The sequence below is a fragment of the Trichomycterus rosablanca genome, chromosome 15, assembly GCF_030014385.1.
Source record: "Trichomycterus rosablanca isolate fTriRos1 chromosome 15, fTriRos1.hap1, whole genome shotgun sequence".
Taxonomy (NCBI): Eukaryota; Metazoa; Chordata; class Actinopteri; order Siluriformes; family Trichomycteridae; genus Trichomycterus; species Trichomycterus rosablanca.
In genome coordinates this window covers 12,929,430-12,944,020 of record NC_086002.1, presented here as the reverse complement: position 1 = coordinate 12,944,020, position 14,591 = coordinate 12,929,430, and the positions used below count along the sequence as shown (strand labels likewise).

Sequence of the window (14,591 nt, the reverse complement as noted above, 5' to 3'; positions counted from 1 at the left end):
AACATCACAGACATGACAAGAGGCATTATCTAACCCATATTCTCAATCACGAGCCCCAATGTTCATTTAACAGCAACCACAAAGCAAATCCTCATGGTTAGGGAGTAATACCTCTTAAAAAGAGACTAAAAACCTGTTCCAGCCTGATCGGCGTTGGAAACCAGACGCGGACTTCCCAGACGAAGGTGTGTCTGCCTGTAAGTGCTTGTTATTGGGAAGGTGTTTAGTCTGGGAGTTTAGTAAGGGGGCTTTGTAGTGGTCGGACACACACCGGAGCCATTTCCACGTCCCCCACAGTAAAGCACCAGGATTTATGGAAAAGCAGGAGTCCTCTGTTGTGTTTTCCCCCCTAAGCTGCAATTAATGATGCCTCGGTGTGTTTAATGTCGAGTTAGCCTTATGGTAATAATCACAGTACATGCAGCGACCACTGAGGGGGGAAGTACAGAGAAAAAAGAAGAGAAAAACAAAGAAGCTTTTGTGATCCTTTGTGATGCGTTATTTGTTTGATGTGTGTGTGTGTTTGTTTAAGGATGCTAACTGTTTTCAGCTAAAGATTGGCATTTTTAAATCTGTTTAAATCTGTTTTCTTTAATGCCATGCCCAATCACACATGTATTCATGCCTTTAAACTGAATTTCCAGCTAAGTAAGAACTTTTATGCTGATTGGTTGAATTTTGCCTCCTTCAATTAAAAAAAGTCTGGTTCACTATATGGCTAAAACTACTGAACATGTGAACATGAGCTTGTTGGACGTCTCATTCCAAAACCAATGGCTTTATTATGAAGAATCCTCTCCTCACTGTGGTTCCTGCAAAAGCCATTTTTAAGATTTTGGAGTGTCTATGTTTGTACTCAACAAGGCATTGGCAAGGTCAGACACTGATGTTGGATATGATGTAAGAGACCGGGCTTGAAATTAACATTATGAGTCTTTAGATTAGAGTCTTAGTCAAGTTACGAGTCATTAGGCTAGATTCCTTGTCAAGTTAGAAGTGTTTGGTTAGACTCTTATTCAAGTTATGGTTCTTTAGGCTAAAGTCCTAGTCAAGTTACGAGTCTTTAGACTAGAGTTCAAGTCAAGTTATGAGTCTTAGACTAGAGCTGAAGTCATGTTATGCGTCTTAGACTAGAGCCCAAGTCATGTTATGCGTCTTAGACTAGAGCCCAAGTCAAGTTATGAGTCTTTGACTAGAGCTCAAGTCATGTTATGAGTCTTTAGGCTAGAGCCCAAGTCAAGTTTGAGTCTTAGGCTAGAGTCTAAGTCAAGTTATAAGTCTTAGCCTAGAGCTCAAGTCAATTTATAAGTCTTAGACTAGAGCCCAAGTTAAGTAAGTAAGTCTTTAGACTTTATTCTGAGGATTTTGGAACGTTTCTGTGTTTGTACTTACGTACATGTCTCTAGATTAGAGTTCTAGTCAAGTAACAAGTCTGTAGATTAGACTCGTAGTCAAATTATGAGTCATTACATTAGAGTGTTAGTCAAGTAACGAGTCTTTAGATTATAGTCTTAGTCGAGTCTTTAGGCTAGATTTCTAGTCAAGTTTGAAGTCTTTAGGTTATACTCTTATTCAAGTTACAATTCTTTGGGTTAAAGTCCAAGTCAAGTTATGTGTCTTAGACTAGAGCCCAGGTCAAGTTATGAGTCCTAGACTAGAGCCCAAGCCAAGTTATGAGTCTTAGACTAGAGCCCAAGCCAAGTTATGTGTCTTAGACTAGAGCTCAAGTCAAGTTATGAGTCCTAGACTAGAGCCCAAGCCAAGTTATGAGTCTTAGACTAGAGCCCAAGCCAAGTTATGTCTTAGACTAGAGCTCGAGTCAAGTTATGAGTCCTAGACTAGAGCTCGAGTCAAGTTATGAGTCCTAGACTAGAGCTCAAGTCAAGTTATGAGTCTTAGGCTACAGCCCAAGTCAAGTTATGAGTCTTAAACTAGAGCTCAAGTCAGGTTATGAGTCTTAGACTAGGGCCCAAGTCAAGTAATGAATCAAGTTAAGTTATGACTCATGAGCTCTAGTCTAAGACTCATAACTTTACTTGAGCTCTAGTCTAAGACTCATAACTTGACTTGAGCTCTAGTCTAAGACTCATAACTTGACTTGGGCTCTAGCCTAAGACTCCTAACTTGACTTGGGCTCTAGTCTAAGATTCATTATTTGATTTGGGCCCTAGTCTAAAACTCATAACTTGACTTGGGCCTCAGTCTAAGACTCATGACTTGACTTGGGCCCTAACAGGTGCATAAAATCAATTATAATAAATCTATTATATGCTTCTTACTTTGTGACAGTTTGAGGAAGGCCTCTTCCTGTTCAAGCATGACTCTGTTCCTGTGCACTAAGCAATGGCCCTAAGGACTAGTTTGACTAGTATGGTCGGGGAGATTTACTGGCCTGCACTGAGACAGTAATTGCACGCCAGGAGTTCAATCTACATCAGTGCTTGACCTCCCAAATGCTTGATTGACTAAATGGGCACAAATTCTCACAGACACACATTGAAATCTAGTGATCACTGTCCAGTGTAAAACGGAAGGCCAACTTCATATTAATGCCCAACAATCTCATGGTCAGGTGTTTGCATACTTTTGGTATGATATTGTAGACATTATGATATTTGATTTTGTATGTTTAGCCACACACACACACACTAATTATTTTGAAGCTGCCTCACACAGTTAAGTAGAGAGTTAGCATAGCCAAACAGCTGCTCTTGATTACTCACGAATTACAATGAGCATCGGGCATCTGCTTTGTGCCATCTTATTTTCCGCTCTTTGCCTCACATACACATACATTAGCACACACATTTCCTTTTAAACACAATACCCACTGTGGAAAAACAACACTATACCTTACGCACGTATAGACCAAACCACCGAAACAATTACAGTCTGTGTCTCATTAGCACAAAGTGTTGAGGTGTGAGGTTTATCAGTAAGGATTCAATCATTCAATTATTAAAGCTTTAACAAAGGATACAGGAGTTAGTAAGAACATCTGTACAAGTGCCAAGTGCACCTGCTTTATACCAGCTAGACAAATAGCAGCATTTTCTCTGTTATTAGCCTGGCAGCTATTCAAGAAATCGAATAGAAAAAACAACAAATACATATTTTTTAATTCACTCATCCATTTAATGTGGCATTCATCTTTAGTGACCACTTTGCCCTGATCAGGCACACAGTGGGTTTGACCCAGTAACACTGGAAGCAGGTGGGAACACACTCTAAACTAGAGACGCAAAGATTTTGGTACTTTAGTTCCAAGCTGGTACCTAAAAAACGTTTTTAAAAAGTGCAGAAATAGCCAGACTAATTAGTATGGAATTTAATAAAACACAATACTGGTCCCATTAAAAGTCTGTTGGTCCTGGATGCTGTAAAGCTGCTTTGAGACAATGTCGATTGTAAAAAGTGCAATACACTGATCTAAAGAATTAAAACCTCCTTGTTTCTACACTCACTGTCCATTTTATCAGCTCCACTTACCATATAGGAGCACTTTGTAGTTCTACAATTACTGACTGCAGTCCATCTATTTCTCTACATACCTTTTTAACCAGCTTTCACCCTGTTCTTCAATGCTCAGGACCTCCACAGGACCACTACAGTGTAGATATGATTTAGGTAGTGGATCACTCTTAGCACTGTAGTGACACTGACATGGTGGTGGTGTGTTAGTGTGTGTTGTGCTGGTATGAGTGGATCAGACACAGCAGCGCTGCTGGAGTTTTAAAAACCCATGTCCACTCACTGTCCACTCCTACCTAGTTGGTCCACCTTGTAGATGTAAAGTCAGAGATGATCGCTCATCTATTGCTGCTGTTTGAGTTGGTCATCTTCTACACTTTCATCAGTGGTCACAAGATGCTGCCCACGGGGCGCTGATGGCTAGATATTTTTGGTTGGTGGACTATTCTCAGTCCAGCAATGACAGTGAGGTGTTTAAAAACTCCAGCAGCATTGCTCTGTCTGATCAACTCATACCAGCACAACACACACTAACACACCACCACCATGTCAGTGTCACTGCAGTGCTGAGAATGATCCACCACCTAAATAATACCTACTCTGTAGTGGTCCTGTGGGGGTCCTAACCAATGAAGAACAGCATGAAAGGGGGCTAAAAAAGCATGAAGAGAAACAGATGGACCCCAGTCAGTAATTGTAGAACTACAAAGTGCTTCGCGAGTTCGAAATGGGTAGGCTATGCTTTTTATTGTAGCTTCCATTTATTCTATCATTCAATTTATGAGTGTAATTTAATGACCGGCGTGAAATGTGACACTTTTTAAGTGATTTTTAAAAAACGGTCCGTAAAATTAAGCCCTGTGCTGTGACTTTAGTAGGGCCCTAGTCATAACGTAAATCTTAGCATTGTTATTTTAGTATTCACATACGTTCTTTTAAATCTGTTTTCTTATACTTCTGTCCTTTATGACCGAGGTTCTAACAGTCACTTAAAAATTGTCCAAACACACACCTGTGATTAGCAAACACAGCGTTATACATTTATAAAGGGACACTCTGTCCTAACAGCACATCACACCAAAGCTCTAATTATAGCCAGCCGTTCACACAGTATATTAGTGTCTTTACACATTGTGGCGCAGTCCTGACACAGACCTTTTCATTAAAGGTCAGCATATTCATGTGACACAGGCCCATCCTGATAACCCCAACCCACTCATTCTACCTGCCCTGAAGATACTAAACACACCCATAGTCCAAATGTTATCCAGTTACACAGAGAAGGAAAATTACTAGCATTACTAGTTTATGGTGCATTGCTTTTTATAAATGTGTATACAGTGGTACCTTGTAACTTGACGTTCCCTAAACTCAAAATCTTGAAACTTAACGCCCTTTAAAATGCTGCTTTGTTCAGCGCTCGGCTTGAGCGGTGTGGTAAAATGTCATCAAAGTGCGAATATGAGACGAATCTGCAGTTGTGTGTAATAAAAAATTTTTTATTGTTTAAAAAAAGCTTATTTACATTTTCAGCAGACACTTTTATCCAAAGCGACTTACACAATGAGCAGAACACGATGAGCAATTGAGGGTTAAGGGCCTTGCTCAGGGACCCAACAGTGGCAACTTGGTGGTGGCGGGGCTTGAACCGGCAACCTTCTGTTTACTAGTCCAGTACCTTAACCACTGAGCTATCACTGGCCCCTTATTGTGACTTAATGTATTAAAAGAACAACATAGAAACACTAAACTTCTCTTAATTATTACTGTTCATTAGTTCTCTCCACTAATTAAATTCCTCGCTTGTTGTTTTGGTAGAATAAGTCATGTTAAGCTTTGTGTACCACCACACTCTATGGGAAATAACGGCACAGCCAGCGCAAAAGCTTTTCATGTGAATGCTCCCTTACTGAATGGAATACGGTATTCCAAGATCAAGCATCTCCATAATTAAGAAGCATAAGGAAACAATAAAGAAGAAAAGGTAAACAGCAGGTTTTATTGTATTTTCTGTTACATTGTAAGTGATTTTAATTGTATTTCAGTGTTTTTATATTATATTTGTGTTATTTTCAGTGTATAAGTGTCAAAAACAACCCCATTATTTTACATTAGCCTAAAATATATGCAGTTCCACCGGACTATGGAACACATTAACAGGTTTTCCATACATCCTTATGGGAAAAATACCTTGAAACTCAACGTCTTTTAAACTCAACGCCACTCTGACCACTGTATACTCTTTATGCATTTTGACAGTATTTGACAGTTCAATTGACAACAAAAGACCTTTGATTTCCCTCCTATAAATTGACTAAAAAATTCACTGTTACACAAGGCATTCCTCAAGGTTCTGGTCTTGGTCCACTACTTTTCATATATTATAACATTTCTCTTATTAATACAGTGTAATTGTTTTACATCTAAATCTGCTATTCCAATCTATAAAACAAATTATTTTTGCCTGTTTACTACATAAAATAACAGACAATACTTTGATATCATTTTTACAATATACTTTGATATCATTTTTACAAACTGCAGATGTCCGATTTTTTATGCTAAAACATTGCAGTTTACACTTTAAACTAGTTTTAGAGCAGTTCAGCACTCTCTACCTCCTACACCTTGCTCTCCTCGGAGACGCTTCTCATCACACACTTTCATTTTTCTGCTGATTCTCCGCTGATGATTCAGTGCTTAATGGTGAAAAGGAAGAAAAGGGCTTTGGGGAGTGCCACGGCTGTTCAACTTCATTAAGTGTTCATTTATTATCAGCTGATTTTCCCCATTATCCCAAAGTCCTATAGGAGTCCTATTTCTCCCTCCATCAAATCCTATTATGAGTTTTGAGGAACGTTCCGCTTATCTGGTACCTGAAGCCCAGGAGATGGAACGCACTAATGGGAATATGAGTGGACGGCCCAGAAGACATCACTACTCCATTCTTAGCTTTCTTTCACTTCTTTTTACTTCCTAAATCTAAATTTGCTGCTTGTATTAACTTTTCTTTTGTAGAAAATTGACTGGTTTTACTACTCAATAGAGTAAGCCATAGGCTTTATAACAGGAAAGTCTGGGAACCACTGTTCAGAACATAGAAAGTAGATCACAGATTTCCTACATGTAAAAAATGAAACCCATAATGTCCTAAAGTATAAGGTGATGATATCTGACCGAGCTGAGCTAACAAAATCTGTAGAACATAATAAATAACTGACTGTTGTTGCCAGTCATCCACATAGTTTTAGGCAACAATCAATGCTAACGCTATCTGCTATCTTTCTTAACAAGTTCAAACGGACATTTCCTCTCACATTCTCTGACAAGATATGTTGAGTGTGTCCAGAGCCCTTCAGTTCCTGTTCAGAGGACACAGCTGCTCTAAAGATTTCTATTTAATAAGAGATGAACTCACATCCTGGCAATCAGGACTTCTAAAAACAGAGCAACAATCAAATCTGGAACACTGCCCAAGTTCCACTGGTACAGTCACTTGTCGCAAGATGCCACAAATCACAGAGCATTACACGGTGCCAGTTAAATCAAATGCTAACATGGCCATTAAGTAAGTCAGGGAATCAATCAAAGTTAAATACAAATCATGCAAGTTAGTTTCTGAATTTAAAGAAGCAGAAAAACAGAGAATGAAGTTGCTAGTTTGTGTCACTCAATCCAATTAAAGCAAAACAAATCAAATAAAATTGATTCATATGGTAAAAGACAAAATTAAAGGAGAAACAATACAAGAAAAACACAGACAGGCAGCTATGATAAAAAGGAATTTAAAAAAGAAAAAAGGATTAAACAAATAAAGAAAAATGATGAAACAAATAAAGAAAAAGGATTAAACAAATAAAATAATTAAACAAATAAAGATAAAATGATTCAACAAATCAAGACAAAATGATTCAACAAATAAAGAAAAAAGGATTAAACAAATAAAGAAAAAATGAATTAAACAAATAAAGAAAAAATGGTTAAACAAATAAAGAAAAAATGTATCAAACAAATAAAGAAAAAATGATTAAACAAATAAAGAAAGAATGGTTAAACAAATATAGAAAAAATAAATAAAAAGAAAAAATGATTAAACAAATAAAGAAAAAATTAATTAAACAAATAAAGAAAAAATGATTAAACAAATAAAGAAAAAGGATTAAACAAATAAAGAAAAAATTAATTAAACAAATAATGAAAAAAGAAATTAAACAAATAAACAAAAAAAGATTAAACAAATAAAAAAGGATTAAACAAATAAAGAAAAAATGATTAAACAAAGAAAAAATGAATTAAACAAATTAAGAAAAAATAATTAAACAAAGAAAAAATGAATTAAACAAATAAAGAAAAAATGATTCAACAAATAAAGATAAAAGATTAAACAAATAAAAAGGATTAAACAAATAAAGAAACAATGATTAAACAAATAAAAAATGATTAAACTAATAAAGAAAAAATGATTAAACAAATAAAGAAAAAAGGATTAAACAAATAAAGAAAAAATGATTAAACAAATAAAGAAAAAAGGATTAAACAAATAAAGAAAAATAATTAAACAAATGAAGAAAAAAGGATTAAACAAATGAAGAAAAATAATTAAACAAATGAAGAAAAATAATTGAACAAATAAAAAAGGATTAAACAAATAAAGAAAAAATGATTAAACAAATAAAGAAAAATAATTAAACAAATAAAGAAAATAAAGAAAGAAAATAAATAAATAAAAGATAAATTGCTATTCTCCTTGCTATTTGCCAAATTAATTAAATACTTGAGAAAAATCCAAAAAAATAAACAAAATAAATTATATAAAATTAAAAAAGAAAAAAAAAAAGAGAAAAATAACTGAAGAAAACAAATTGCTGCTCTGCTTTATTCCAGCTTGTGTATTTACCTCTGTATAAGTGACATAGAGAAACACTAAACTCTAAAGTTTAACCCCCCCATTTTATACTGCAGGAGATACAGTAAAACGTTAATTCTTATTAGCATGTACAGGTAAAAACCACTTAATCTTATTCACACTTCTCTCTCTCTCTCTCACTGTGACATCTCTGCCCTCTCCTCCATCCTCTCCCCTGCTAAAGATTACGACCTTATTTCCTGAACATTTTCTCCTTAAATTCACATATCATAACATAAGCACTGTTTGAACGGATGTCTCCTAGATCTGTTTATTTCCCGAAGGTAGTTAAAGGCAGTAATAGATGCTGTCATAAATATAAATGTTATGTCTTGTGAGAAGATCTTTTTTTAGTGTTTTTGTTTCCCATACAGATGTAACATCTGTTTAAAAGATCAGCATGGATTTGAAAAAGGAAGCCGTGTCTTCCAAATGGATCACTTCTATTTAACTGCTGTACAAATCTCAGAAGAGATGTTTTCCTTTTAAAGACAAGCTAAAATTTGGAACACGGTTCTCTTGGCCTCGTTCAGTTATAGGTCACATGGTTAAAAGAAATTAAAGGAGGTTTTTTTTGCTGCTCTGGGGTCAACAGCAGGAAATGTTTTTGTAACTTAAATAAACATTTTGATAGTTTTAATATTAGTATGTCATAGTGAAAAGTTTAGCTGAGATTTGCTAAGAACAATCTGGCCATTTATCAGTAAATATATATATTTGTAAAATTATTACTGTAAAAAATACTGATTAATGAAAATGTATGTAATTCCATTTTTATTTAATATACACTGATCAGCCATAACATTAAACCACCTCCTTGTTTCTGCACTCACTGTCCATTTTATCAGCTCCACTTACTATATATAGAAGCACTTTGTAGTTCTACAATTACTGACTGTAGTCCATCTTTTTCTCTACATACCTTTTTAGCCTGCTTTCACACTGTTCTTTCTATATTATTTAGGTGGTGGATCATTCTCAGCACTGCAGTGACACTGACATGGTGGTGGTGTGTTAGTGTGTGTTGTGCTGGTATGAGTGGATCAGACACAGCAGCGCTGCTGGAGTTTTTAAATACAGTGTCCACTCACTGTCCACTCTATTAGACACTCCTACCTAGTTGGTCCACCTTGTAGAAGTAAAACCAGAGACGATCGCTCATCTATTGCTGCTGTTTGAGTTGGTCATCTTCTAGACCTTCATCAGTGGTCACAGGACGCTGCCTACGGGGTGCTGTTGTCTAAATATATTTTTGGTTGGTGGACTATTCTCAGTCCAGCAGTGACAGTGAGGTGTTTAAAAACTCCAGCAGCGCTGCTGTGTCTTATCCACTCATACCAGCACAACACACAGTGTCACTGCAGTGCTCAGAATGATCCACCACCTAAATAATACCTGCTCTGTGGTGGTCCTGGGAGAGTCCTGACCATTGAAGAACAGCATGAAAGGGGGCTAACAAAGCATGCTGATAAAATGGACAGTGAGTGTAGAAACAAGAAGGTGGTTTTAATGTTATGGCTGATCAGTGTATGAGATATACACATATACAGGGAGATGTAATGAAAACAAGCAGTCCAGCCTGGACCTGTGTTTTTATATGCTATATGCTATTTATATACAGTGTATCACAAAAGTGAGTACACCCCTCACATGTCTGCAAATATTTCATTATATCTTTTCATGGGACAACACTATAGACATGAAACTTGGATATAACTTAGAGTAGTCAGTGTACAGCTTGTATAGCAGTGTAGATTTACTGTCTTCTGAAAATAACTCAACACACAGCCATTAATGTCTAAATAGCTGGCAACATAAGTGAGTACACCCCACAGTGAACATGTCCAAATTGTGCCCAAATGTGTCGTTGTCCCTCCCTGGTGTCATGTGTCAAGGTCCCAGGTGTAAATGGGGAGCAGGGCTGTTAAATTTGGTGTTTTGGGTACAATTCTCTCATACTGGCCACTGGATATTCAACATGGCACCTCATGGCAAAGAACTCTCTGAGGATGTGAGAAATAGAATTGTTGCTCTCCACAAAGATGGCCTGGACTATAAAAAGATTGCTAACACCCTGAAACTGAGCTACAGCATGGTGGCCAAGGTCATACAGCGGTTTTCCAGGACAGGTTCCACTCGGAACAGGCTTCGCCAGGGTCGACCAAAGAAGTTGAGTCCACGTGTTCGGCGTCATATCCAGAGGTTGGCTTTAAAAAATAGACACATGAGTGCTGCCAGCATTGCTGCAGAGGTTGAAGATGTGGGAGGTCAGCCTGTCAGTGCTCAGACCATACGCCGCACACTGCATCAACTCGGTCTGCATGGTCGTCATCCCAGAAGGAAGCTGACGCACAAGAAAGCCCGCAAACAGTTTGCTGAAGACAAGCAGTCCAAGAACATGGATTACTGGAATGCCCTGTGGTCTGACGAGACCAAGATAAACTTGTTTGGCTCAGATGGTGTCCAGCATGTGTGGTGGCGCCCTGGTGAGAAGTACCAAGACAACTGTATCTTGCCTACAGTCAAGCATGGTGGTGGTAGCATCATGGTCTTGGGCTGCATTAGTGTTGCTGGCACTGGGGAGCTGCGGTTCATTGAGGGAAACATGAATTCCAACATGTACTGTGACATTCTGAAACAGAGCATGATCCCCTCCCTTCGAAAACTGGGCCTCATGGCAGTTTTCCAACAGGATAACGACCGCAAACACAACCTCCAAGATGACAACTGCCTTGCTGAGGAAGCTGAAGGTAAAGGTGATGGACTAAACCCAATTGGGCACCTGTGGCGCATCCTCAAGTGGAAGGTGGAGGAGTTCAAGGTGTCTAACATCCACCAGCTCCGTGATGTCATCATGGAGGGGTGGAAGAGGATTCCAGTAGCAACCTGTGCAGCTCTGGTGAATTCCATGCCCAGGAGGGTTAAGGCAGTGCTGGATAATAATGGTGGTCACACAAAATATTGACACTTTGGGCACAATTTGGACATGTTCACTGTGGGGTGTACTCACTTATGTTGCCAGCCATTTCGACATTAATGGCTGTGTGTTGAGTTATTTTCAGAAGACAGTAAATCTACACTGCTATACAAGTTGTACACGGACTACTCTAAGTTATATCCAAGTTTTATTTCTATAGTGTTGTCCCATGAAAAGATATAATAAAATATTTGCAGAAATGTGAGGGGTGTACTCACTTTTGTGATACACTGTATGGACCATAAACCTGCTTAGATGAAATAGTTTCAGTGATTCAATTTGATTACATTCAGCAGCTATTATTACATTGTTTGTAATGCCAAGAACAATAAATATACTTTCCAGTGCACCTTTAATTTTGGAAGTAGTATTTCTAGCTTTAACTCAGCGGTTAACTACGTTACTCTGAAAATGCAAATAATCATATTGTTACATCATCCACCACTACACACTATAACAATGTAGAATATAAGACAGTGTTTGGGACTGGAGAAGGTTTATACATAGAGGATTAGAGAAATATTTAGCAGGTCTGAAACATACCAATGCAGGATTTGATGTCTCCGTTTTCAGAGTCAGCATGGTTATTACTGCCATGATAACTGTTCAGCACCTCCATCTTAATCTTCTTTTTCATCGCCTCTGCTAATGTAGCAGCTGTCAAACCTGTTACAGAGAAAAAGAAAGATTACCTTTAAAAACAGTAATACATTTGTAATATACTCACTCACTGTCTTAACCGCTTATCCAATCAGGGTCATGGGGGGTGCTGGAGCCAATCCCAGCTTTTCAATGGGTGCAAGGCACACAATAATACCCTGGACGGGGCACCAGTCCATCGCAGGGCAGACACAATAACACACACACACACACACACACACTCACCTATAGGGCAATTCAGTGTCTCCAATTAACCTGACTGCATGTTTTTGGACTGTGGGAGGAAACCGGAGCTCCCGGAGGAAACCCACACAGACACGGGAAGAACATGCAAGGACCCGGACCGCCCCGCCTGGGGATCGAACCCAGGACTTTCTTGCTGTGAGGCAACAGTGCTACCCACTTAGCCACCATGCAGCCCCATTTGTAATATAAAGAAACTCAAATGGCTTCAATAGCTAATTTAAAGACTGGGTTGAATGTGTTTAAAGTTCCTGTGACAAACATGATGCACCCACTCAGCTAACAAGATCCCAGCTAAAAACAGGCTAACTGTGGGCAGTGTGGGTTTGGAAACACACAAAGCCAAATGGTTAGATTGATTAGCCCACACTGAGACCACACAAACATTAAAAAAGGGCAGCGCAGGCACTGGCAAACACATGTAATGCCAATGAGGGCCCAGTAAGGTATGTTTGGGAATCTATTAACTACTAGCTAAATGCTACATTTTGTTAGAACTGCCCATAAGAGGCCAGGAATTTGTAAAAGTAGGGAAATCAATGATATGAATATCTCAAAAATCTGACACCCCAACACACTTTCAAATAATAATGTTGATTTCACAAAGCTGGCTTGACCAGAATCACCTAGCTAATATAACAGATCCTATCAGATTAACAGATTAAAAATTAAACAATCTGCATCTTTAAGCAACAGCACAGCTGCTCTGCTGTATCGACCGCTTCACGTCGATACACAGTTGATACAAAATAGCAAAAGCACCTGCCATTACAGTGTTCCAGCTCAGATTATTACATATTATTACAGTATTACCTAACCAGACTGCACAGTATTTCATAAAAACGTAGCAACTCAGTTTGAACTGAGGCTGAATTCAATTAATTAGAATATAAATATTGTCATTTTGGTTGTGTTTTTATTGTTCATAGGGGCTAAGTTAGCTTAGCTTGCTAACAGTGATTCTGACAGACAAACCAGAATGTATAAAACTTTATAAACTTTATAAAACTTTGTACATGGAAGGTATGATTTAGGACATTAAGCTGCATTTATAAAGTCATTTTGTAGCACTGTCACCTCACAGCAAGAAGGTCCTGGGTTCAATCCCCGGGCGGGGCGGAGGTTGCATGTTCTCCCCGTGTCTGTGTGGGTTTCCTCCAGGAGCTCCGGTTTCCTCCCACAGTCCAAAAACATGCAGCCATGAATTGCCCTATAGGTGAATAGGTGTGTATGTGTGTCTGCCCTGCGATGGATTGGCGTCCCATCCAGGGTGTTACTCTGTGCCTTGCGCCCATTGAAAAGCTGGGATAAGCTGTTTAACCTGTAGGCTGAACATATCCAGCACCCCCCATGACCCTAATTGGATAAGCGGATAAGAAAATTAATGAATATTGTCATTTTGGTTGTGTTTTTATTGTTTATGGGGGCTAAGTTAGCCGAGCTTGCTAACAGTGATTCTGACAGACAAACCAGAATGTATAAAACTTTATAAACTTTATAAAACTTTTTACATGTAAGGTATGATTTAGGACATTAAGCTGTATTTACTAAACTGCACATTATTTCATAAAGACATATAAACTCAGTTTGAATTGAGGCTGAATTAAATTAATTTGAATGTAAAAATTGTGGGCGGCACGGTGGCTCGGTGGGTAGCATTGTCACCTCACAGCAAGAAGGTCCTGGGTTCGATCCCCAGGCTGGACGGTCCAGGTCCTTTCTGTGCAGAGTTTGCATGTTCTCCCTGTGTTTGAGTGGGTTTCCTCCGGGAGCTCCGGTTTCCTCCCACAGTCCAAAAACATGCAGTCAGACTGGGGTCCCATCCAGGGTGTCACTGTGTGCCTTGCGCCTAAATGCTAACAGCTAAACTGCTAAACTGCTAATTGAACTATTATGGTGAATGATTTCCTTTTAAAATCCTCTAGTCTTTGTGAGAGTAAACCCACTTTGGAATCCACTGTAATCCACATTTTTCAGGTGCTAATAAAGCAATGATTCTGAGAATGTTAGCTGCCTTCGAAATACTACAAGCAAAAAAAGTGGAATTTTACATTCTAAAAATATACATCCTTTAAAACAAAGCTTTCGACAGCGCTGACCACCCAAAATTATGGAATGTGCTCATGATGATGGAATTCCAAAACATCCCATCATTCTAATGAATCTGAGGAATCTCTACACTGATTAACAAGCCACAGTCATGAGAGAAAACAGACAAACAGACTACTGTTCTACACTGGAGTAAGACAAGACTGCGTTCTTTCATCATTCCTGTTTAACCTGTAGGCTGAACATATAATGAGAGAAGAAATATTCGAGGGTTCAGCATTGGTG

At 38.2% G+C, this 14,591-nt stretch overlaps 1 protein-coding gene across 2 annotated transcripts in view; it reads right to left on the bottom strand.

Moving 5' to 3' along the window:
* dachc (dachshund c) overlaps window positions 1-14,591 on the bottom strand; it is a 121,725-nt gene that overhangs the window by 44,853 nt on the left and 62,281 nt on the right. For both annotated transcript variants that reach the window (XM_063009714.1, XM_063009715.1), the window contains exon 3: window positions 11,898-12,020. In XM_063009714.1, coding sequence (XP_062865784.1) covers window positions 11,898-12,020 — 123 coding nt within the window. The remainder of the gene's footprint in view (window positions 1-11,897; window positions 12,021-14,591) is intronic.